Source organism: Anastrepha obliqua, chromosome 3 (genome assembly GCF_027943255.1).
Source record: "Anastrepha obliqua isolate idAnaObli1 chromosome 3, idAnaObli1_1.0, whole genome shotgun sequence".
Taxonomy (NCBI): Eukaryota; Metazoa; Arthropoda; class Insecta; order Diptera; family Tephritidae; genus Anastrepha; species Anastrepha obliqua.
This window is the reverse complement of record NC_072894.1, coordinates 142,584,509-142,612,423: the sequence shown is the minus strand read 5'-3', so window position 1 is coordinate 142,612,423 and position 27,915 is coordinate 142,584,509. Positions and strand designations below refer to the sequence as shown.

Here is a 27,915-nt window from a genome sequence, read left to right as displayed (position 1 = left end):
TTTGCATTTTTGTATTATATGTATATGAGTGTTTTTGTGTATGCTTATGTTTTGTGTTTGTGTTTACGCTAGTATTATAAAAAATACGTACTTATACAGTGTATAAAAGAAATCATAAATTAAACTTAGATCTTTCCCATATATACTCGAATCAATGATGTCAAAATCTGCGCTCGCTGCGACTATAATTTCGTTTATATTTAAACATAAATTCTAATTTGTTAACTCTTACTTTTACTTCATTTATTATTTAAATTAAATTTACATATAAAAACTAGCATTGCTTAGCCACTAATTATTTTTGTTTCAATAATTAATAATTTATATTAATTATGCATAAAAACAAATTAATTCTGCATGTTTTTTGTATTGATTTCGACTAATACAATTTTGTATAAAAAGAAGTAATTTTCAAGTTTAAACATTTTCTTATCGGAATATAAAGCTCCAGAGAAAAAATGTATCTTGTAATAATTTTTTTTACTGTATTTTTGGAATTTCCTCGAGAATTTTTATGGGGTGGGGGTTGTTTTTTTTTATTATCAATGGATTTCTTGGGAGCTGTTGATTTCCATTCAAGTATTTTTAGTTTGTATAAAAAAGACATTCTTATATTTATGAATGGATATATTGTGTGTATTGTATTAAACATTGATGCACAGCTATGTTGTAATCTGCACGGCTCCCAATTCGTTCTAAATCCACAGCCACGCACACTTCTTCCATACAATTTGTCCTTCGTTATGAGTGTCTCTATTTTCGGACACCTCAATCGCTTAATCGATGCGTGCATAACGCGGGACCACATCGTGACTTATCCAGAAATTACAGTTCGGGTGATCCTGTTGTGGCAGTGGATCTTGCGCGATGTACAGTACTCGTCGACTCGGTTCGTATTGGGGCACAGTGCCTTGGGAGATATAATGGTAGAACAGCTGTTGCATTGACGAAACAAATCGTCGCTGCTCGACGGTATGTGGCTCATAACGTCCCAATATAGCGAGCACGTCTGTATCAACGGTGGCTAATTGATTTTCTCCCTCGCCTTGTTGCACCACATAGAACGGCACAGAGGGCTGTAGGCGCGCATTAGTCAGCAACGGGCAGATAGTACGTATGTCGGTAATCATGGTGACCAAGTTACGATAGTTAGTCGCGTTGTAGATTTGTATAGCTTCGTTGGTTAGATTGAGCGCACCGATTTTCGATGATGTGATGAATGCGCGCACCTCTTCTGCGGTCCAGTTGGCGTGTCGTTGACGCAGCTGTTCAGTGTGTGCCTCATGCGCTGTTGCGCCCATAACAAGTTTCGGTTTGCCGATATGTTCCTCTTTCCAAGCGTCGGCAGGATGACGTTGCAGTATATTGCCATCCAGCACCAGCCATTCATGATGCGCACTCGGTTTCTCATCTATGGCAGGTATGTCTACTGGGAAATGCAGCCAAGTATCTGGTGTGGCAGCCCATATTTGTTCGGTAGATGCCGCACGTAAGCATATGATATCTTGACAATCCAATGCTGTCATAAATTGGTTATTGCGTTTCTCCGACTCTTCCAATGACTTTCCAGGGAAAATGGCCGACGAAGAAGTAACCCAAGCGCGTGCATAAAGATCATTTATCTTGCTAGAGGTAACCAAAGCCGAAACAAGTGTACCGCCAGCACGGTGACCGAGTAAAGTTACTAATTTAGGATCGCCACCAAAGTGTGCGATATTCAATTGAATCCATTTCAATACGGCAATAATATCGGACAACGCATAGTTGCCTGAAGTGCGTGGATAGGCATCTTTAGTGAGCGCCTCTAAGGCGAGGAAACCCAACGCACCCAATCGGAAGTTTGGACGCACAAAAATTACATCGTGCGAGCGTGAATAACGCGCCGATGGACGTAGCACGCCCGGCGAAGGACCAGTCAATGTTTCTGTACCGATTAGTACAATTACCGGCACTGGACTGTTATAACGCACATGCGGTGTTACGATATCCAAATATAGGCAGTCTTCATCGCCTATAATCGTGCCATTACCCAATCGCTGCGTGCAGTAGTTGCTGACATTGTGCGCCTTCAAAGTACCATTCCAACAGTCATCAATTCCGTTAATCAATTGAGCAGGTCGCCAACGCTGATCACCTACTGGGGGTAGGGCATAGGGAATTCCACGGAAGGCAAATGCGCCATCCTCTTGTAATCCCTCAACCATGCCACATCCGGTAACAGCGTCAATGAAACGTCCTTCACGTACCGGCGGTGAAGTGAGCTTCTCATGCGAGAGTACATAGCCGATTACACCAATTAGCAATATGAAAACCATGATACCTAGCACGATGAGGCCATCATCCGCAGAGCAGCGGTACGAACGCAAACGGTCGGCTAAGGACATGGGAACCTGTGGTTCTTCGGCCGATTTCTGTAGAAAAATAAAGAAGGAGAAGCAATTTTAGTAGTTGTAAGGTAAACATTTTTTTTTCAATTTTCTATTGAATTACATGATTTTACAAATATCCTCGATGTACTTTACTTTTCGCATTTAAGAATGTTGTAACTATATAAGAAATTTAAGGATTTAAGAACATTTTTCCTCCACCAAACAAAGCGTAATATGCAATTATACAAAAGCCAACCTATACCACCGTTTATTGGGTGTTTCGTCGACCTCCTATTTGTGGTGTGGTGTGCGTCTTGATGGGGACCTACAGTTTTTAGCCGACTCCGAACGGCAAATGGTTTTTGGTTTGTGAGGAGCTTTTTCATGGCAGAAGTACACTCGGAGGTTTGACATTGCCTGCTATTAGAAAAAATTGTTTCTATCATTGTGTTTCATGCACAGAGATTCGAACCAGTGCACTTCCGAATGTCAGACACGCATCAACCCTTTCGGCTACGGCAGCTGTCTGAATCAATTATTTTTGTAACAAAATGTACTCTTGTATTGTACAATTGTCTTCCAAATTTGACGTGGGAATGTATAATATTTCTTTTAATTCACTCAAAACATTTTGTGGCAAGAATGCTTTCATTATTTTTAAGCACTTTGTTTGTTAAAAAATTCAATACTTTGAAATATTGTTTCATTAACCAGATAAACAATAGCAATATTGGGTCATAGTTTGTTTATATCAGAAATAGGTTAGGTTAGGTTGAAGCGGTTGTCCTGTGGGACACACTCAGGCCCATTTGATGCCGCGTGGGGAGCTAGTCCCTATCTCTCCTAAAACCAGTGTGTGCTTTTCAAAAATTTTAAAGTATCTCTGATTTCTATAGAACTGAGGTCTTCTAACTCATTAAAAAATTGTCTACCCAGAATAGTAAACCTGCGTCTAGTATCAGAAATAACTTTTATTGGAACATTTTCTATGCATACATTTATGAGTATGTATAAGAAAATTTCTGACTTTCGCTTATGCAACACGTACCGTATGTATTTGCAAACGATTACATACCTCTTCCGGCGAAGCTTGGTTGATTTCACCACTTGGCGATTTCTTCAGTTTCGTAATCTCATCGGTGCCATTGTTTTTGGCGGGCGCCTTATCAACGCAATCTTGATCTTTCAATGAATCATCGAGTGTTTCCATCGAAGCCAGACCAGCCTTACCCATGCCCAGCTCCACATCGTCATCTATCTTCTTTCTCGGTATCATGTTTGCAATTGGCAGCTTGATAGCATTCAAAAGGCCTCGTTTCTGTGGCGGTGCATCTGAGGGGTTGGCTGTGTTGTTAGCCTCACCGTCAACTGCTGCTGCCTCAGCTGTGGCCTCTACAAATCGAAGAGTAAAAATTATTTAGCCATACTTGAGATTATTTAGTTTATCATCTTTCAAACTCACCACTCTTTGCATCGGCATCTCCGTTGGCTGCTTGTTTGGTTTGTTGCTTTTCGGCGGCCGGCTTACGTACGAAAAAGTTGCGCAAACGTTCACCAAAACTAATACGTAGTTTCTCTTCCTTCTTGGGTTTGCCCGCTTCTTGGGTAGCAGCACCGGCAGGCACTTCGTCCTTATTTTCCCTTTCTAGAAGCTCACCATCAGCACCATCACCATCGGGTTTGGGTTTATTTTTCATAAAGAAACCCGGCAATTTTAAACCACCAATCGGTATCTTCTTCGGTTTTACTTCACGATCTTCAGTGGACATCTTCTTCTCATCGCCCTCTTCAGTTTTAACAGTTTCGGGAATGTCAATGATCTCTTCAGTGCTGCCACCATTTGCTTTTGCCGGTTGCGCTTCCTCAGCACCGGCGATAGCAATTTGATCAACAGATTGGGCAGGCGATTTTTTACCGCTCAAAGAAGTTGGTGTTGTCGGTTTGGAGGTGGCCGCTTTTTTCTTTTCAGCGTTGATACTTGAATTTTTAACCTTTGCTACCGTATTTTCTATTTGCTGCTCAGCCGTATCAGATTCATCCTTTTTGTCTAGCATTTTATCGGTCTCTTTGGGTTCGTTGACTACCTCTTGTTGCGGTGTGGTTTCTGATGGTCCGGTCTCCTTCTCTTCCAGTTCGCCCATGCTTTGTAATGCTGTTCGTAGATCTACGTTCGTTGTATGGGTGCTTATGTTGACACTTTATACGTTATATACAATATATATGGATGTGTGTGTGCGTATGTTTATGTATATGCAAATTTTAGTGGGAGGTTAGTTCAAATTTGGCGGTTTTCACAAGTCTCTTGAGTGGACACCAGTCGTAGGAAAAATATCTGAAAAGATAAACAAGAATTATTGCTTATTGCTATAAAACTTATCATAGGTTTATTTTATTATTATTTTCACAAATTATTTATTTATTTTCAAATTAAATTATTTATTTTCACAAAAAAAAAAAATTTTTTTAATATTTTCCAAAAACGCAACTTTTCAAAGTCTTTCTTTCTTTTTTGTAATTTGGGTTTTAAACAACAGAATAAATTACGACAGTCAGTTCTGCTGCGGTTATGGTACTACAGTAAAACCAACAACAGCAGCAACAAAAATATAGAACATAGAAATCAAATATCGTAAAAGGAGCTTAACACCGCATCTAAGACGAGCTTAATTTAGTAAGACCCTAGGCGCCTCGTTTCTTTTTCCATTAAAACTCACTGAAAGATCGCATCCTTCACAAGCTGACTCTGTTACCACCAAGCACTACGAATTTATGCAATCAGGAAATTACGTTGATAAATCGATCAAGACAGAAGAGATTCATTGAAACCAGACCTAACGTCATAAGGCCAGACGCTATCAACAGCTAATTGTCGAGAGTCGACTCAATGATACGATCAAAATGTTCGGTACCTAATATAATTCTTCGGAATCCTCCAGTACACCAGGCAAATTTTTTTCTCATTTCCACGACAGTCGGTTCCACGTTACTGGAATGACCTGGATTTATATACGTCCAAGGACTGCCACTTCCGCATTCCCCATAAATGAATAGGGAATTTTTATGCTGCTACAACAAAAGCAACGAATTATTTCTAAATTAAACAAAAACAAACAAATAGTAATGTTATATGAACATCAATTGAATTTTCAATTTATTCTTAATCTTATTTTTAAGAACAAAATAAAAATAAAAATACTCAGTTTTTATTCGGCGTGTGTTAGCAGGAAAGGCGAATAGTTAAAGCAACTGCTATAAATAAACATTACCTAGCAGCGCTGGGATAAAACGGCGAAACTATGTAGCTTGATAACTTTGTTTTTGCTTTCAAGTAAGCCGAACAAATAGCTCCTGGTGATGCTCAAGCATCCGTGTCCTGCAGCTTATATGTGTGCGTGTCGGGTGCATGATGCTAATATCTAACATTTTTGGTTTTCGTCATGCAAAAGCCGACAACAAGTATGTGTGACACGAAGCAAGTTCGTGTGTCACCCGACACGCGCACATATAAGCTGCAGGACATACATGCTTGAGCGTCACCGGGAGCTAAAAGAGGTAGTGAGCAGAGCAGGGGCGAATAGAAGAGGCCTATTATTACGTTGAGGATGATATATGGAATCAAGTTAAGCACTAACTTTTGCTCTTATTGAGGAAGGACATTTTTTCTACAACACTTTTTCTCTACAAAAAATCATTTTTTGAGAATGCCATCTTCCGGAATAGGGGTTGTTGTTAAAAGTCCACGTTGGAAAATTGAGAAGGGGAATTTGTTCTATATCCCTTTTCCTCTACAAAAAAAATTTTTTTCAAATATTGCTGAGAACCAACGTTAGAGATATGGCTGCGCTTAACCTCAAGTCGGTTCACCATACATGTATGGGAAATCATAACAATTTCAATTCATCGTTGTTTTTAATAAAAAAGCCTCACTCCCTTAAAAAGGTTCCACTGGAGCAACACTATACCAAATGTTTACATCCGGGAAACGCCAGAGTAACTTATTTTGTTGCTGTCTTGCAGTTCTTCGACTGTCGCACATTCTCGAACACTTTTGCATATTTACAGATTTATACAATATATTTCTAACAAAATACGAGCATACACATAATTAATTCACATTTCCACGCACCTTTTTCTCGCCTTTATCCAGATAGGGGATTTATTAAAAATATTGTATTTTCTATTAAATTTAAAAAGTACAAAAATCTACCAAACCAAATTAACTCTAATGGCGACTCATCGACGCAGGCAACCTCAATTCACAGAGGGTTTAGCAAAACTGCTAAACATGTTTGCTATATCCTTTTAAATTTCCCTGAAAAGAGCGCTACTTATTTTCACTCCTCTCCGTGCTCTTTATTTTACTCTCAATGCCAATGCAATTCTCCACTAGCATGCCGAATTGTTTTTGCAATTAGTTGACTTCTTTTAAGATATACAGTTGTTACACAATTATTCGTACACTTGGCACAGCAAATAAAAATCTAACTCTACTCCAAATGTTTGAAATGATACTTGTGTCTTACTCTAAGAATGAATATATTCTTAATACATTGCCACAAAATAAAACTCCCGTTATTTGTAGTAACACATTTGTGATGTCAATAAAAAGACAGTTTGGAATCCGCCAAACCTGATGTAATAGAACCAGATTGTTTTTTTTTTGTTTTTGGTAAAACGTCATTTTCTGTGATGAGCCGAAATTTAATGTTTTCGAATCAGACTAGTTTGGCGAAAAGTGAGTACAGAGCTAAACTAAAGGAAACCATTAGCTTTTGGGGGGATATGTAATTGTTTGGAGGCGCTTCATCTGGAGCTGGAAATATGATTTTAATTGACGATAGAAAGGATTTCAACATATTATATTAGCATATTATTTTATCAACCTATAATATTAATATTTAATTATTTAATTTGTATTAGAGTGCCGCGAATCTTGTTTCAATAAGGCAATGACTAGAAACACATATCTGATCTCGTACAAAAATGGCTTATTTGTCAGCAACTTAAAACCTTATCCTTGTCTCCAATTATGAACACGAATGAGTATATCTGGCACTAATTAGAAAGGAGATTCAGAAATCATAAAATAACATTAACTACAATTACAGTCTGGATATTGTGGCAGGTTAAACTCCTATTTATCAAGAATCGACCCCGATATACTCAATATATGTATGTGCATCATGTGAAGGTATCCCGTACAAAACGACCTATTCACATGCCCTCTTAATCCCACTTAAGACGCTATCTCTCTGGACCCAACGTGTCGCAACAGCACGTTTTCTGGCCTACTGTTAGATAAGTTAGACGATGACGATAGGTGACTATACCTCACTGGCAGGGCCTAGTGAACTGCTGCAACAACAACAACCGCTCTAAGTGTTGATATAAAGTATGCGTCGACGTTTAGAAGCAGTTATTAAAGCCAAAGACGGCCTAACAAAGTACTGAATAAACGATTTTTTAATTATTTTTAATGAAATATTCTTTATTTGTTTATGCTCAAATAATATTTTTGCCAAAAACTGTGCCCTATTTTCATACTTCTTTAGTTTTTCTAATTCCAAAAATTGAACTAAAAGTTTTTTTGTAAATTATTGAGTAAATGATTTATAATTTTTTTTCTGTTAATCGTGCTGTATTTACTTCAAAATTATGTGTGTACGAATAAATTTTGTAATCACGGTATGTTGAATGATATATGTATATGTATTTAAATGAGAACTTGCTATACAAAATACTAAAGTTTCTTTCCCAGTGCAATTACAAGTCGCACCACATTACAAAGTTTACTTCTAGGTCACTTTGACATTCAAACTATCTGAAAAATCTGAGAGAAAAAAATGGCAGCTGCTCTAGTAATAACACCTTCTTTGAACTCGCCTTAGAAAATGCATACAAAGCCGATTTCCTTTCACCGAGAGCGTAAAAAATATCTCTCTTTCTTGTCAATTTATCCTAAGCACAGGTAGGAAATATACGAAATAGGCTTAGTAGAAGAAGCCACAAACAACAGCGCATCGTTTTTCTTTGTAAAAACTTCGAATGTGACAAAATACTTTACACTTCTAATATTTTCTAAGGTTTTACCAATTGGTGAACAAAACCTGAAAATAAGAATTAGGTATCGAGCTTAGCATACAATGACGGGACATCAAAACGGCAAGCAGCCGTTAGCCGTTGTAGCAACAACAATCATCAACTTCGAATTCACTTTATGACTGCGATGCTCAAGGGTAGAACTGCCACAAAAATCATGAGCATGAATTTTTTTGAATTATTTCAGAATAGCAACAAATAAAGACAAAAGACTTGCATCGATTTCAGGATTGGGAATTCTTTCTTTTTCATACACATATGTATGCGTGTATGCGTGCATGTTTTAAATTTTTCCAATCCCGTCTCACGAATCAATTCGCAACATTTTGCATCATCAATTGGACATGAGACGCGCGGCTGCTCGACTCGTTCCAAGAGAGTTGAATTTCTTCCAAAAAATTCATCTGAAGAAGGTGCCTGAAGACATGCTTGAGCAAGTGAATTCAGACCCAACCTTTATCCAGCACATCATACCAGGTGATGAGATGTGGGTATATGAGTTTGACATGAAACACAGTCAACAGGCGGCTGAATGGCGCTATCTACATAAGCCGAAACCCAAAAAACCATGTCAAAGTCGGTCAAAAGTCATGAAAGTCATGCTACTGGTTTTCTTTGATTATCATGGTGTTGTGCACTGGGAATTCGTTCCAAAGGGCTCTACGGTAAACAAAGAATATTATTTTGAAGTCATGCGACGTTTGAGAGATAATGTGCACAGGAAATTGCCCAATTCGTGGAAAGAAAACTCATGAATCTTGCACCATGATAACGCATCTCCAATTGTTTATTACTAGGAGTAAATTGCGCAAATCCATTGCTTCGTTTTGCCTTTTCATCATATCGTTAATAATAATTATGGTAAACAAACAATAAAATATTCCACCAAACCAATTCCTATTAAGAAAAACCTTTCAAAATAATCTGGGCAGCTAATTGTCAATTTTGCAGCTAATCTGCCGTATGTGAAGGGTTGGATTAATTTTTGTAGATTTATTGCCAATCACCGGCGGCCGCCGTAGCCGAATGGGTTGGTGCGTGATTACCATTCGGAATTCACAGAGAGAACGTTGGTTCGAATCTCGGTGAAACACCAAAATTAAGAAAAACATTTTTCTAATAGCAGTCGCCCCTTGGTAGGCAATGGCAAACCTCCGAGTGTGTGTATTTCTGCCATGAAAAAGCTCCTCCTAAAATATCTGCCGTTCGGAGTCGGCTTGAAACTGTAGGTCTCTCCATTTGTGGAACAACATCAAGACGCACACCACAAATAGGAGTAGGAGCTCGGCTTAACACCCAAAAAGGGTGTACGCGCCAATTATATATATGTGTATATATTAGGCCGGGTCGATTTGTTGGGACGCAAAAAAATCGCCCATTGCTCTGTGAAAATCATATTCTAAGGATCAAAATAAGAAACTTTGCCGAAGGAACCATACCTCTAAAACGAATTCTGATGTCCCCCAAGGTCATCAGAGGAGCAGAGGAGGGCAGTGGAAGCGAGTGCGCTACAACTGGACTCGGAAGGAAAAAGGCAACGCTCCCAGGAGGAGGATGTCTCCCAAGAAAAGAGACCCAGGATTGGTGGTGGACCGTCGGTGGTGATGAACAGCGGTAGAGAAGACGGCGCCATCTTTAGGGAGGAGTGGAAGAGGGCCTGCCATCTCCGCAGTTTTCATGAGGGTAGTGAGGGAAAACCCTGGACACCCACCAAGCTGTGAAAGTGCCGGATTGCACTATGGTTCTTACAGGAGAATCGTCTGCGCTGACGAAAGGTCAGCCTCAATGCATAGGGCGGCAGTGGCCTTGGTGGGAGAGGTATGGGAGGGAGCTAAGCTAAAGGTAGTGGACAGAAGGGATCTACCTGTGCGTCCAAGTAAGTGTCTGGCTCCCCTCCGAACCCTCTGCTTCAAAGGAGATGGAGGAACGCAAACTCCGATCACACCTAGGTGAGTTACTTTTCGATTATATTTTAAACGAGGACTTGATTATCTGTAACAGGGGTAATGACCCCACTTTTATTACCGCAGCCAGAGAAGAGGTGCTTGACTTCACTCTGGCTTCTTCTTCACTGATAAACCTCTTGTCCAATAAAAGCTTTTTCCAGGAAGGAAAACCGCCTTGGTAGACAAAGAAGCTATCTGAGCTTAGGGCTTCATGCAGACGCCTTTTTAACAGGGTTAAAAAAATTAAGTCTCCCTCGAGTTGGGAGCTGTATAAAGCAGGGCTAGGAATATTTAAGTCCGAAATTAGGAAGGCTAAGAAAGACTCTTGGAGAAGCTTTAGACGAGTACTCACGAGGAGTTCCGGTCCCTTGGGGTACTTAAGAGACGAATTGGAACGATGGGCGATCAGCGGCGAAGAGTCAATGAAGTTACTTCTCGACGCCCATTTTCCGACGAACCTAGCACCTAGCAGCACCGGCCTGGATAGCATTTCAACTTGCATTCCGGACAGGGGCTGGTTGCTGGATAAGCGTCGCCTGGCTTGGGCCATTGACTCCGTTAGACCCTTCAAGTCGCCTGGTCCTGACGGCATCATCCTGCCCAACTGCAGAAATCTGTGGAGGTATTATGCCGTTGGTTGAGCCTTATCTATGCGAGCTGCGTAGCCAGGGGCTGTATACCGAGAACATGGAGGGCCGTGAGGGTTGTCTTTATACCAAAGACAGGCAAGAGCTCGCATGTTTCCCCTAAGGACTTCAGGTCAATCAGTCTCTCATCTTTCTTACTGAAAACCCTTGAGAGACTGATTGACCTGCACATAAGAAGCGAAATTCCTCGGGATCGGTTGCTGCATACCCAACATGCTTATTGCAAGGGTATATCGGTGGAATCTGCCCTACATACAATTGTGAAAGAGATTGACGAGTCTCTTTTTCAGAAGGAGTTTGCGGTAGGCGGATTTGTCGACATTGAAGGGGCTTTTATCACCGTCCTTCCGGAGGCAATTACCACGTAAACTGGGTTAGAGGAAAATTTGTGGATACTCTCTACAACTTTATGCATGGATATCTAAACACAGTTCTTAGATGGGCAACGGATTGCGGCCTGTCGGTTAATCCTCCTAAAACGGAGCTCGTCTTATTTACGAGGATATATAAAATATAAAGAGCTCAAGTTGTCTCACTAGGGGGCGCTCCTCTGATGCTTTCTGAGAAGGTGAGGTACATAGGTATTATCCTTGATAGCAAGCTTACATGGAAGCCCAATATTGCGGAAGGCAACAATAGCCTTGTATGGGTGCAAGGGCGCAATTGGCAAAAGATGGGGCCTTTCGCCTAGAGTTGTTTTTTGGCTATATAATACTATTGTAAAGCCTATCTTGTTATATGGAGTCATAGTCTGGTGGAACTCACTAGAGAGGACGACATTGGTTAAGAAGGTCGGCACTCATTGGAATCAGTGGGGCACTTCGAACGACTCCTATATATATATATATATATTATATATAAGTATATTATATATATATATAATTGGCGCGTACACCCTTTCTGGGTGTTTGACCGAGCTCCTCCTCCTATTGTGGTGTGCGTCTTGATGTTATTGCACAAATGGAGGAACCTACAGTTTCAAGCCGATTATGAACGTCAGTATTTTTATGAGGAGCTTTTTCATGGCAGAAATACACTCGGAGGTTTGCCATTGCCTGCCTAGGGGCGACCGCTATCAGAACCCATTCGGCTACGGCGGCCGCCGTACGACCCTCACTCTTGCCATAAACGCAATATTAAATGTGGTACCCGTAGACATCGCAGGCAGACCTCACTTATGGGCACTCAAGCATCCATAAAAAACTTCAAGTTCATCCCCCTCTCAACGGATCAGTATATACCCTCACTTAGTCCAACCGGAACCTTCTCCACTCATATTCCATCAAGGGAAGAGTGGACGGGGGGCTACACTTGGGGCAGGGCCTGGTGAACTTGTTCATGGATGGATCGAAGTTGCAAGGAAAGGTTGACGGAGGAGTTTTCTGCGAGGACTGCAGTGTCTTCCAGGCAGATGTAGCCGCAATCAAGGAGGCAGCTGATTGGCTGCTCAAATGCGTACAAACAGTCAGGAAAGTACATATTTACTTCGACAGCCAAGCGGCAACAAGATACACACGGAGACATCTGGAAGGGAGACACTGGAAATTCTCTTTTCATGTTTCATTCGCGGTCACACGGGCAAAATTGTTTTCGGCAACATTTTGGCGTTTATTATTTTATCATGATGTTATTGTTGTTGTAGCAGCATAAACATTTCTCCATAATATGCGGGAAATGCTGCTGCAGTGATAGTCCTTGGCCGAATATAAATCCGGGTCGTCCCGGTTACGTAAAACCGACTGTCGTGGGAACGTCTACTTCACCATCTTCTGGTTCGGATATATTCTACAACCCGATAACATGTTAGGCGGTGAACGTCCGCAACAGTTTCTTAAATATTTCAATGAAGAATGCAAACAGGTTGAATAATAAATAATTTGTTGTTTTTTTTTTCTTTACATTCGAGAATATATATATAAATTATTGCACTTGAATAAACAAAAAAAAAATTAAATTTAAAATATTTCATATATGTAAAAATAATTAACTTAAAATAAACTTGTGTATCTAGAAATGGGGGGATATTCAACATAAACCCATAGTTTTTTTAATTATACCTACTTTACTAGCAAAAATAAGCCTGTCAAAAATTTCTTTAAGATTGGAAATACGAATAAGATGTGCAAAGCGTGTTGCCAGCACGTCCGTCCTTCTCCCTCGAACAAAATGTTTCCCTTCCAAATGTTTCCCCTGTATAAATGGGCACTTTGAATTCAAATCGAACACATATTAATAAATTTAAAATCGAATATATGTTGTGGGAACGTCATCTAATGAAAGGGACGCAAGCAATACATTATATTGTCTTAGTCGTTATGAAATATAACAACAACAATTATACTTTTTTTACGCAGCCGGCATAATTGCAAATGAAAGACTATGAAGCATTACAAGTAAATTCAAAAACAAGGTTCATGATGTCACCCGGCACTATTGTGCCACTTCTAAGTTCCTAAGGCTGGTGTAATAGCCGCGGACCATAAACTCTGCTTGAGGCGCTGTCATCACCCGAATCAGTCGCGCTTGGCAAATGCCATTAAATTTGAACTTAAAGTTCAGTCTCTAGTGTCTTAATCTGCATTTTAATCTTACTTGATGGCCCATTCGGGTGAGTGCATCATAAACTAAACTGTTCGTGTGTGTGCAATGAGGAAACAAAAAGAGAAATATGTAATTGTGTACATACTCCTATATACATGTTTGAATTAGTGCGCAGCTAAGTTCTCGCTGTTTTTTTTTTTATGAAAATATAACTTTATTCTCAAAAAATGGTTACAAGTGAATCATTGAAAGTATTGCCTCCCTGGCTACTACTTTTTCCCATCTTTCTGGTAGATCTCATATACCGTCGTGGTAAAACTGTTCATCTTTTGAGGCTATCCATGGATCAAGCCATTTTTTGATGTCTTCATATGAATGGAACTGCTGGTCAGCTAGACCATGTGCCATCGGATCGGAACAGGTGATAATCGGACGGCGCAATATCTGGAGAATATGGCGGGTGGGATAGGATTTCCTATTTCAGTGTTTCCAGGTAGGTTTTAACGTGTTTGGCAACGCGAGGCCGAGCGTTGTCATGCTGTAGAATAACTTTTTCATATCTCTCCGCGTATTGTGGTCGCTTCTCGCGCAGTACTCGGCTCCATCGCATATTGAAGTCGATACCGATCCCCAGTGATGGCTTCGCTTGGTTTTAACAGTTCATAATAAATAACACCAACTTGCGTCCCACCAAATACATAACATAACCTTCGCAGCGTGAATATTCGGCCGAGGCGACGACGTAGAAGTATGATCGGGCAGTCTTCATTACTTTCTTTTCTTTGTATTGCTGTAATGAATCAATTTTTCATCACCCGTCATGATGCAATGAAGAAAATCCTTCATTTTTTGCCGCTGAAGCAGTTGTTCAACTCATAAGGAACCCAAGTCCCCTGTTCCTGAATCATTCCCAAAGCATGTAATCGCTTGGAAAAGGATTGGCGGGTAACTCCTAATACTGAAGCAAGCACTTCTTCCGTTTGACACGGATTTGGCCTTCCTTCACGCGGACGTCAACATTAAAATCACCGTCTTTGAAGCGACGGAATCAATCTCGGAACATTGTTTCACTTAAAGCAACATCTCCATAAACTTTCTGTAGCTCTCAATGCGCTTCAGTCGCCGTTTTTTTTTCGAATGAAAGAGGTAAATCAACACTTTCCGCAAATGACGATTATTCGGCACAAAATGAGACATTTTCACAAAACCAAAAGCATATGATACCAAAACAAAATCACTAATGTGTCGAAGCAGTTTGTTTACCACATGTCTAAGCTTGGTTTATGACGTTTAGGTTATGTTAGAATCGACTGGCACACACTGCTGGCGGCATCTATTGACAAACAGTGGGAACTTAGTTGCGCACCTAATATACATATTATATTAGAAAATGCGTATGCGGAGTATTAGTGCGTGGCGCGGACATACGACACTGGCAGACATTAGGAGCATCTCCAGCGCTAATTGCGCCACTTCTGTGTGTTCAATATGAAAGCCGATTCATGGCACATTAACTAAGACATAAAGCAACAAATAATTACTGAGCAGGCGCACATCACGAAGAGTGGCACAATGGGCCGTGCGTTTGCAGCAACAAAAGGAATTACTTGCGTAGGAGTTAAAAGTGCACGAATTTCTTTTGTTGCTATTGTTGTTATTTTAATTACAAGCATCAACAATTTGCATGCAATTCTGTTTCTGTTCTTATTTTTCATATTATTGCCATTGCGACTGTTGCCGTTGTTGATTTAGCTGATATACTCATATTTTGTCCAACACTGCAAAAGCACGAGTATTTGGAGAGTAATTATGCAACATGCGACATGCAAACAGCCACAGAGTCATCATCCAGGCGTGCAACGGCTATGGTGCAAGGCTGACGCATCTAGCGTCAGTAAACATGGCACAGCAAAAATAAATGTAACGATTGCAATGATATAAAGGTATACTTACGCAGCCTAAAAAAGAATGTTGTACATTATTGCTACACGTCTACAGTAGATCGCCAAAAAGTTAGAAGAATTTGATTATTTGAAGTAAATAGAGATAGGTACTGAACGGTCTATCACTGCTCATCAGCAGCCGTATGACACATTTTTTTTTTTGGTATGTGATCACTGAATTTCGATTAGAACTAGATAAAACTACAACACTGGGGTGTGACCCAGCAGATATTTCCTTAAACCTGAACTACTCTCTTTAATTTTTTAGTGTGGGCAGCAAAGGTGCTCATATAAGCAATACAAAAGTAGGCGCAGACGAAAATCTTCAGCATCCTCGCGAGACCCGTGTAACTTTGGCTCATTTGCGTTAAAATTAAATTGCAGGCTTACTTCTTCCTTTCCAGAATCGACCCCAACATAGCCAATATATGTCCACAATGTGAAGGCACAGCGGACGACACTAATCAACTCTTCACATGCCCTATCAAACCTACTCACCTAACACCCTCTCCCTTTGGACCCAACCTGTCCAAACAGTACCATTTCTGGGTCTATCGTTAGATGAGTTGACGAAGACGACCGATAACTACATCGTACAGACATAGTTTAATAAGCAGCTACAACAACAACAACAGCATCATCAGCGACATTAGGATGCATAATAGGGGTGGGATTATTTTCGAATAATATTCGAATAAACATTATTCGAATAAAACGAATAATACTATTCGTTTCAAATAATTCGAGTAGTTCATTATTCGAATACCTCACTATTCGAATACCTCACTATTTGAATACCTTACTATTCGAATACCTCACTATTCGAATAGTTTACTATTCGAATACCTCACTATATATTCATTAACATCAGGGAGAAAATGCTTTTAAAAATATAAAAATTACATTGGCTCTTCTCATGGTGCATGCACTTGTACATAAACCGATTAGTAGTCCGCTAATCTAAATAAATATTTACCAAAAATATTCGAATAGTGAAGTATTCGAATAGTGATGTATTCGAATAGTAAGGTATTCGAATAGTAAGGTATTCGAATAGTAAGGTATTCGAATAGTAAGGTATTCGAATAGTGAGGTATTCGAATAGTGAGGTATTCGAATAGCATTATTCGAATAAACGAATAAAAAATTCGAATAAATATTATTCGAATTACGAATACCTCTCGAATAAAAGATTTTATTATTCGAATAATTTTTATTCGAATAGTCCCACCCCTAATGCATAATCATTACTCCCGTGTTAAACCCAGGTTAAACTGGGTTTATTTTCCTTACTACAATAGTTCATTTAATACTACGGTGTAGTAAGAATCAGCTTTGACACAAAAATATTCTAATGTCATCTGACAAATGTAGGTTTATAAATTTGCATTAGTTGTGTTCGAGAAAAAAATGAGCCATCATCAGCCACCAACACAAATCAAGAGCATTAGCGAAAATTCTCTTCCAAATAGAAGAAAAAACGAATGGAAGCCATCACTTGCAAAAAACTGATAGAAGAAGGCACATGGTGAAAAGAACTCAGAAGGTGTGGCCAACATCAGATTGGCGATTTTGAAGGAATCACCTGATTTGTTGACGTAAGGAGGAGTTATGACAGCGCCTTTTTTTACCACAAAACTGAGATTGTGTTAGGGATATAAAACAATCAACGCAGCCATTATCTAGAGCGCTGACAAAACTGGCATTTTCTATAACTTTAGCCAATGATGCCACTTTGACACTTTGCCTTGTTATTAATCGTTGAAAATCATTTATCTGTTCGTAAACGTTCAAGTAAGTATAATAATAAAAGCTAGTTATTTTGTAAATTAAAGCCGTTTTTCACTATTTAGGTCGATTATGTCTTTCATATGGTGGTAGTCTATTATTTGAAGTTGGCTTTCTGCTGCAGAAAACCACCGGTTTGTGAATTTTCGTATATGTAAGTCCAGATCAGACATTTGCAAAAATTCTTCTTAAACTTTATCATTCATAGTTTTTTAGAACAGCGTTTTTACAAATATAATAGTGAGCACCTTACATATCATACAATACATAAACTATAGTTAGTAAGTTCTGTTAGAATATTTACTAATAAATTGTTTATAAAGTTTTTATTTGTAGGACTTCACAGACGAGAAAGTGCAGTGGAAGGAGTGTGTTGAAGAGCTAGGTGGCACAACTATTGTGGTTTTTAGAAACGAAGGCAAGTATGCGCGTATTTCTACCAACGTCACATGTGGTGCGACGGACAATTTCATAGATGACATTGAGCGTGCTGTGTATGATGGTGCATGTGACGGTCATTATGTGCCTAGTGCTGCTACCACTGAAATAAATTTGGCTTCCGAACTGGCTGCGCACGTCGATACCTTACCCGGTCTAGAACAATATACTGTACGTAGATGCACGCGCAACACCTACGCGAGCAAGTCCTCGTGCTTTACGCCTACAATTACACGTAAGTTGTAGTGATATATTTGTGAGTTAACAATTTTTAAGATTTTTGGTTTACAGGTTTTTGATGTCTGCCCGAATAAGTGCAGGGTTCCAACACCTATACGAGCAAGTGCACCCACTTTTCTCATATTTCCGCTCCGATTCATTACTGTGTCGCGTTGTATTGATATACGAAAATTTGCAAACAATCACAATTTCTAAAAGTGATTTCTTATGTTTAGAAATGATCGACTGAACTTCTGCTTTCGCAATGTCTTTACGGTAACATATGTGCATGTATTGTTATGCACAAAATACGAAATTAAACATTCTGTTTTATCCCATTCTCGTCGTTTAAGTACACCAAAGGTCAAAATATATATATATTTGAAGAACAATATCGTGATCGCTAAGCTGGGCTATTTGCGATGTAGCCGGTGATAAGGGCAAGTGAAGCTTATTGCCACTGCGGTATGCGCAGTGGCTGCATTCCAAGAATCAAGCTACTATGATCCAAACCTGTACATCTAAGAAGATAAAAAATATCACACCAGCGGCACAATCCAATTAAACAGATGAACTAAAAATTAATAACAGTACTACCTTTTCGCGAGTAAATTGGCTGCTTTATATCCATTATATCGTTGTTTTGTTGCTGGAAATAAATGTAAATGAAGCCAAATCGGACCAACCATACTTCACTCTTGCACTGAGAATCGTTTATAGCCCACAGACCACTTCGTGTTTTTCCAACTGAGATCTAAACATTTAACTAATGCCACAGTAGTAAGCATGGTAGACTTATTCACTAAAAAATTGCCGTAGTAGTGGACACTCAAACAAAGATCAGATGAAGCTCTAAAAATCCGTCGGGACCGAATCGAAGTTAATAAAATAATTTCGGAGAAAACTGAATATTTTCTGTGGTCCGCTCAAAATAATGTCAAGGGAATGAAGAAACGGAGAGTTATATGTATGTACATATTTAATTGGCGCTTACACTCTTTTTGGGTATTTGGCCGAGCTCCTCCTGCCGTTTTTGGTGCGTAGTTTGCCATTGCCTGCCGAAGGGCGACCGCTTTCTAACGAAAAAGCATTTATATCATTCAGAATTTCTTGCCCGAGGTTTCGAACATGGGCACTGTCGAATGGTAGTCACGCACCAACACATTCGCTAAGGTACTATGATAATAGCAGGTCGAATAGTCTTGAGACTCACTGAATACCGCCTACATTTTGTTTAGAAAACGAAAGAAGAATCAAGAAGCTACTAAGATATGCGAAATAGAATTTTCAAGTTAACGAGATACTGGACTATTGGATATATGATGCTTAAGCTCTGAACTACGTACAATAATTTCTCTAAGAACTGGAGAATTTCGGATAAGGCAGAGCATATCCTAAGCACATGTGTAGCACTGCGAGATAAGGATTATTATCCTTGACATCACTATGGTGATTCGCAAAATTTTATTCCCCCATGTCGGTTGTGCCTGGTCTACAGTAAGATGATGCAGTCTTCCATAACACAATCACTTTTAGGAATGACTAATTTAACTCCTTTTTGTCGAAATATGTCAAGTATAACCTGATAAATATAATCAGGACGTACTATGAGTGAGATTAAATAAGTTTCGCCAGAAAAAGTGGTATAAAATTGGTTCGAATGTATGAAACGCAGTTATGGTTGTCACATACTTCAAATTATTTATGAAACTAAGTTCCATAAAATTTGCAAACTAATCAAAAGCAAGCAAATCAATTAGTATTTGACTTCATTAAAATAAAAGAAGTGTTACAATTCCTGATGAGAACGCCAGGTTTGTAACCGCGCAAGGACTTGAAAACCAAGTTACACTCTAGTTGGAGGATTTACTACATTTGTCCAATCAAGAGGAGTTACTATATTTGCCCAATTTTGAGAAAGGCAGCAGGAGAATTGAGAAACTCCTTTTTATCTGGGTATCATAACGGACTCTTGTGATTTTCTGGTACTCTTCCATATAACAGCATGTCTAGCTCTAACTATTTTCAGGTGTCCTTTTATTTTATGTGCAATCATAGACGCAGACATAAAAAATATGTTGTGTGACTATTGGTAGCTACTAAATGGTGGACACTGGCCAATTTTCTCTTGCATTATTATTAAATGTAGTCGATTAGTGCGAGTCAATACTACGAGTATAATTGTCAGCATAAATCTTCTATTTTTACCTTAGCACCATCCAGTGGAACTCTCAGCTAACATAAGTTTTGTGATTCGATTTGTTAAACATATTTATGAGCTTCCTTGACTTACGCACGTACATGTGCCTTTTAATTTTCCCATTCGAATATACAAACTAATCGCAAATGATCATCTCCAGAATTTGTATCACCAAAATTCTACCTACAGACAGGAAACAATGGAAAATTTTCAATGCTAATACAAGCACATAAATTCATACTTTCATAATTGAGTTTTCCAATTACATACATACATACATTCACACAAACCGATTGTTAGTGACCACTGCAGTTTGACCAGCCGACAAGAGTCCTCCCTACATACATATGTACATACTCGTACATATGTATGTTTATACTTGTACATCATTCGTAGTCACAAAAATTAATGTCGTAAATCAGTTCTAGGCTGTTTGTTAACAACAAAGCAAAACTTAGCTGCCACTAGTCTGTTGTTATGAGCTACTTCATAGCATGGAAGTATCTCAAGTGGTTAAAGGGAACGAGTAGGCCGGTGTTGATGGCCGAAAAAGTGGCTTTTTGTGGCGGCTCACTGATGATCGCAGTGGCCATATCACCGCAGTGGTGGTGATTTTGTTCGTTACCGGCCTCTACCTTCGCAGGTAAAAGTACGCGCTGGACAAATTGAGTTCATTAGAATTTGCTAAAGAAAAAATGAAAAATAAAAATACTATTTCCCTAGAATTTGTATGCGGTTTGAACTAGCGCAGCACTCATTGGTAGGTTCGTTAGAAAATTGTAGTTTTTCTTGTTTTATTAATTGAAGTTTTGTTTAAGTTTATCGATGTTTTTTTGGTTATTGTTGGTACGAGTACGACTACTCGTATTTATGAATTTAAATCTTCATATAGACGCAAAATACAATTTAACGCGAAGTAACAAAAAATACTAGCAGCCCTAAACTTTAATTGTTGATTGTTACCGAGTTTGAAAAGGTGTTACCACGCTAACGATGAAGTGTTCTAGCGCCTACAAAGTATTTTAGTTAATAGAATGCTTATTTTCTGTCTTCGGTGAACCAAAGAACAAAAAAAGGAATTGCTTTAGGGCATACAACAAGGAGCTGATGATTTCATTTTACTTCTCTTTTTCCTTCAAAAAATGGTACTCTATACATGTAGAACACATGTATGTGAAGCCTTAAAATCTCCAGAAATTACAGATACTCACTTACCTCTTGTTGAAAAAATATTAATCGATTATTGGAAATATTTGTATTTATTTTTATTATAATTGAAAAAGTGATTAAAGAGGGAACTGTATATATGTATATGTACACTGTATATGCATGAAAAGAGGCGGCATCAAAGAATAGAGGAGCCCTTGGGTATCTCACGGAATGGCACTGGACAGCGAAGTGTGTAGAAGGCAACTGCCTAGAAAAATCAAAACAACAATTATGACAGATATCAACAATGATAACGGCCCTCAGTCCCCAGCATTAAGAGGGTGCTAAAAATACCCGGAGGTAAAACAAGCAAAAAATCAAATATCGGAGTGGAAAGAGAACGTTTAATACAACTTTGTCAAGAATAAAACCTCAGGTTCTGCCTACCTAAAAAACGGATATGTGAAGGCACCCCGCACGACACTAACCACCTTTTCACATGCCCCTTAAACCCCACCCCTAACACCACTGTCCCTCTGGACCCAACCTGTCGAAACAGAATGTTTCCTGGGCCTACCTTTAGATGAGCACGACGAAGATTTCCACAGATGCCGCGGCTCGCTTCATACCTGCTGGAAGAATCCCGAACATACGACCTAATTTCCCAGGCCGATCTCGGTGATCTTCGCATAAAGAATCTCAATTTGGAGATGAAGCAACTGGTAACCCAACACAAGCGGACCAAATGGGAAGAGCACTTGAAGTCCTGCAACTTCACCTCTAGTGTGAGAAAGCTCTGGTCTACCGTAAGGTCCCTATCGAACCCGACGAAGCACAACGACAAGGGGGATATTACCTATATGCACTTCGTCGGACCCGAAGAGATGCCCCAGCTATTTTAGCCGGCAATTCATACTGCATCCTCCGGCCTATTCATCCAAGCGTCGTACCTCCCGACGGCTGCACAAACTTACGGACAACAGTGCGCGAAATGCTTTCTTTAGGGATGAGGTTCAGGGGACCATCAACAAAATAAAATCATCAAAAGCCATTAGCCCTGTCGGACATGCTGACGTTGAAAAAGCTGGGACATTGGAAGTAGAGTACCTCACATGGGTTTTCAATATGTCCGAGGCCAATCTCGTAATTCCTGACAAGTGGAAATCAGGCGAGTGGTCCCACTACTGAAACCTGGGAAACCCGCCAATTAAGGGGATTCTTATCGGCCGATAACTCTTGGGGCAAAGGCACGGAAATGTTGCTATCGACATTTACGGCAACTGGCCGGCCGGTTCTAAACCATGCTATACCTGTCTGATCGCCTGGAACTAGTGATTCGCAGTGGATGAAGCTTCAGACTTGTTAAAACACTGTCATTCGGACAGAGACGGGATGTCTACTAATTCCCTCACTTCGACACCTACACATCGAGGCTCAGATGCTCCCTGTGAAGGAGCACAACAAACTGCTCAGCTAGCAGTTCCTGTTAAGGGTGCTACCGTAGGTCCCCCTCATGTAGACAACTGATTGAGCCTGATCCGGCTCCTAGGCACGTCAGGAGGCACCTCCTCAATTACGCCAACGAGATCCAAGACACATTACGTGAGGTGTTTTTTTTTCAATTTTCTGTACCTGCCTCCCCCCCTGATGAGATGGCGTGAGATTTTATTGAACCCCCTCCCCCATCCCCCAATCTAACGTGAGATTTTTCAAAATGTGGGTTTCTTATGTAAACGCGTTAGATTATTATTGTAAAAAGAAAAAAAATTGTTTCGTGCTTTTATTTACCACTAGTAATCAATATTGCTGAGAGTTATAAGTGTAATAAAAATTTAACAATAGAAGACTTAAATTGTAACTACTGCGATTAAAAAAAGAATATCTACTCTAATTCAGTCCATGGAGAATCATGCGCGGTTTCAAGAAAGACTATTGGGACCAACATGTCCATATGATTTTCAGTAAAATCATCTGCTCCTTCAACTTCGTTCTGATCTAGCCACTCTAAGCCGTTGACGCTTGCGCACAGTAACTCATTAGCTCGTCTTGCGACAATCCGTGAGGGTCGCACTTTGCGGTACATACGCGCTTGCTTAGCTGGTGCAATGTGAGCTGTTCGCCTGTGCTCTGCAGCTCTTGTGATAGATGCGAAGTAAATACCGCATGTACTGCAGCATATTTTCTCTAAATCATCACGTATACTTGGGCAATAGAGATCATAAGGCGTGCTGATAAAGGCATTCAGCGGTTGAATCGGTAGGCGTATTAGAACTGGAGCAAATAACTTTCCGTCATGTTCTTTAAAGTCCGGAATTATCAAATGTCAATCAACCTAAGTGATAGGGTATGGAGGTGGCAGAAAACGGTCGTGAAGAATCATATACAGATCACTCCGGCGTGGGCTGCAGCAGTTCTGATCATCGCATTTCACAACCTAAAAAAAAGTTAAAAACAATTTCCCTTTGTAAGTCTTAATAAAAATTTGTTGACATTCGCGCTCGTTAAAAAACTAAAAAAAAAACATAAAATAGGCACGCATAAAAATTTGATATGAATCAACTGCAATGTACCTGGAGTAAATATTGGCTCTCTCTAAACAAAGAAGGTTGGAACCTGTCCGTGTGTCGCTGCCACTCAGCTCGTACGCTCTTGTTCATCGAGTCGCGCTTTCGGCTGATAGTGGCGCAAAAACAAACAACGGGCTACACTGTACCGTAAATTCAGATTAAATTCAGCTATTTGGTATAAAACAAATATGGTGGTTTGACAGCAGTAATGTATAACGTCGAAGTATGAATGAAATTATTTTCTTTCGAACGAATTAGGGAATGATCTTAATCATACTACGATTACGCTTAAGATTAAATCTTAAACATGTATTGTACAATCTGGATAATGGACCAAAATAGTATATTTTTTTGTTTCAATCAGAAAAAAAATTGCGTGATATTTGCCGAGACCGCCCCCTCTCTCCAACGTAAGATTAGATGAGATTTGACTCGACCCCCTCCCCCCTTAAACATCTCACTTAATTTATGGACGCTACTGAACCACACAGTGCTTAGACAGACAATAAACGACATTCATTGGGCGACACTTAACACTTTCTTAAGTTCACGATCCCTGGATTGCCATTGTCAGAGTTAAACCACCACCCATTGCAGACGAAGAGCTCCAACTTCCCCGAGAGTTCCGCCTAACCTTGGCACAATTACGGTCTGGATATTGTAGCAGGCTAAACTCCTACTTATCCAGAATTGACCCCGACATACTAAAAATATGTCCAGCATGTGAAGGCACCCCGCACGGTACTAACCACATTTTCAGATGTCCCATCAAACCCACGCATCTAACACCACTCTCCCTCTGGACCCAACCTGTCGAAACAGCAAGTTTCCTGAGGCTATCGTTAGATGAGCTAGTCGAAGACGCCGGTGATTTACACTACACTGGCAGCAAAGTATGCTGCTACAACAACAACGTACACAATTTGGTTTCAAACAACGATGACAAACATCCGAGCGCTACTTGAGAAACGCACTATTATTTTTGCTAGTAAAGTAGGTATAATTTAAAATAGTTATGGAGCATGTTTATGTTGAATTCTAATTTTCCCCGCATTTCTAGATACTCAAGTTAGTTGTAATTTTGTTGGAATAAACAAAAAATTGATTTTGCCATATGTCATCCGCGGACCGTTTTATTGATACCGTCTAGTTCATATTTGAGCAGAAGGGTATTCGAACCAGAAGATGCTAAAGTAGTAAACGTCAAAATGTTGCCGAAAACAATTTTGCCCGTGTGGCCGCGAATGAGACATGAAAAGAGAATTTCCAGTGTCTCCCTTCCAGATGTCTCCGTGTGTAAATCCGGTGGTAGTTACGATCCAACTCATCGGCTACAGCGGCCACCAGCACAAAATTTCAACATAATTATAATACCTTTGTGCAAAAGTGCTCAGGTATAAAAGTACTATGCGACAGAGGCAAAATGAAGTTGAAAAAAATTTTAATTTGGACCACGCACTTGGACATTATAAAAAAAATTTGAGCGGCTCAAATGAATATTCAAATATTTTTTAGAAATGTGACCAACTTATTTTGCACAAATAAATTTTCATAAATACTGATTTACATACATAAATACGTTGGTAAGCAATACGTACATTTCATTTAATATTTATCCAAATTTAATTGTATAGTCCCTAGGTTTGCACAATCCACAGCATCAATCTGGTTGAATAATTTATTTTGTATTTTTGTTTTATCTGAGTTTAAGAGTATTATTTCGCTAATGTATAGTAATTGAACACCAATAAAATGCACTAAATTAGTTTTGTATCCTTTTTAGCTCCAATGGTAATTTTTTTATTTTTTTTTTTTTATCGTTTCTGTAAACTTTTATTGCTACAACTTTTGTTCAATAGCAAATGGACTTTATTTATTTTTTTGAACTCAGAAAATTGTGTATGTATTTTTAATTTTCGTTTATCACCTCACAAGCAATTTTAATAAGATTCCGGCAAAAATGAACGAATCATTAACTTCAAATCCACTCAATCAAAATAACTCAGCTGTACTAGCAGCGCGTTTGCCCAAAAGAGCTCTTTACTTATCATCCGTCGAACGAAACACGATGCAACAAAGCGTTTTTCAAACTGCACGCCGGGACGCGAAAAATATGGAGAACAGGGAAGAGCATCGGAGTTCATCATCCAGCAGAGAAGTAGAAGCACTTAACAGATGGGAAGCGAGAGTGACGAGAGCAAGAGAACGTATGCAGTAAACGGCATCCGTTGGAGAACACTTTCCAGTTTTTGTGTCATACAATTCCACAAGCCGTATCTATAGAAGGTGATAGCAGTTGTACAAAAACAAAAAGTTACACAAGTGTTAAAATAATTATTTCCGAGGCGAATTGAATTGTGAACAAACAAAGTTTTTCGAGTGTCGCTTTAAATTGTTCGGAGTACATTTGTGTTATTAATAGCAAAAATAATTAACAACTAGGATAATTATTTACTCTTGAGTAAGAAGTTACCACATTCGTAAAAAGAAAGTGTTCAATTTTATTATTAAATGAAAATGGAGAGCGGGTAAACCGAAATTAGCGGAGACATACATACATAGGTATAATAGTATATTTTGAATTTTATTAATATCTTGCAAACACAAAATATGCATGTGAATCAATATCATCAACATTTGTGGGTCTGCGTTTTGGAGATGTGCATGTAAATGCAAGTAAGCAATTTCCACCTACATATATGCAGCGCCTGCTATGAATAAAAGGATGCTATAAAAATTCCCGACAAATGTTATTTATATAAATACAGATTAAAAATTAAATAGATTTTGTTTTATATATCAGCTGTAAAATTCTTTCTTCTTCTTAATTGGCGCTATAACCGCTTACGCGATTTTGGCCGAGTTTAACAAAGCGCGCCAGTCGTTTCTTTCTCGTGCTAACCGGCGCCAGTTGGACACACCAAGTGAAGCCAAGTCCTTCTCCACTTGATCTTTCCAACGCAGAGGAGGCCGCCCTCTTCCTCTGCTACCACCAGCTGGTACCGCATCGAATACTTTCAAAGCCGGAGCGTTTGTATCCATTCGGACGACATGACCCAGCAACGTAGCCGCTGGATCTTTATTCGCTGCGCTATGCCTATGTCGTCGTAAAGCTCATACAGCTCATCGTTCTATCGTCTGCGATATTCGCCGTTGCCAACGTGCAAAGGTCCAAAAATCTTACGCAGAATCTTTTTCTCGAACACTCCAAGCGTCGCATCATCGGATGCTGTCATCGTCCAAGCTTCTGCGCCATACGTAGGACGGGCATGATGAGAGTCTTGTAGAGTGTTAGTTTTGTTCGTCGAGAGAGGACTTTACTGCTCAGTTGCCTACTTAGTCCAAAGTAGTACTTGTTGGCAAGAGAGATTCTACGTTGGATTTCAAGGCTGACATTGTCTTCGGTGTTAATGCTGGTTCCTAAAGAAACGAAGTCTTTTACAACCTCGAAATTATAACTGTCAACAGTGACGTGGGTGCCGATACGCGAGTGCGCCGACTGTTTGTTTGAAGACAGGAGGTACTTCGTTTTGTCCTCGTTCACCACCAGCCCCATTCGCTTTGCCTCTTTATCCAGTTTGGAGAAGGCAGAACTAACAGCGCGGTTGTTAAGGCCGATGATGTCAATATCATCGGCATACGCCAGCATTGTACGCTCTTATAAAAAATTGTGCCTGAGCGATTAAGTTCTGCGGCTCGTACGATTCTTTATAACGTTATAAAATATCGTTAGACACAAGAACAAAATACATGTAACTTTTGGTTTTTGTACAACTGCTATCACCTTGTATAGATACACCTTGGGCGGTAGTTAGAGCACGTTCATACAGGGAAACTTGTGTTACTTCAACTTTATGAATTCTCTTTTGATGTTGAGGAGAACGAGCACAGAAAGTAACCGAGCAGGAACAGCTTTTCTCGTCTCACCCTGTTCCAAAAGTTACGAGATGAAGCAAAACAAGTTGTCCTGTATGAACGCAATCTTAAGGTGAATCTATACATGTATTTT

General features: G+C 39.5%; 1 protein-coding gene across 1 annotated transcript; it reads right to left on the bottom strand.

Annotated features, from left to right (window-relative positions):
* Positions 1–25,975, bottom strand: LOC129241348 (neurotactin). The gene is made up of 4 exons (XM_054877607.1): positions 25,505–25,975; positions 3,832–4,701; positions 3,445–3,761; positions 1–2,411 (listed from the first exon to the last, which is right to left on the bottom strand). Exons 2-4 carry the CDS (start codon positions 4,508–4,510, stop codon positions 777–779), a joined length of 2,631 nt encoding a protein of 876 aa, XP_054733582.1. The 5' UTR covers positions 4,511–4,701; positions 25,505–25,975; the 3' UTR covers positions 1–776.
* Positions 25,976–27,915: the final 1,940 nt, after the last annotated feature.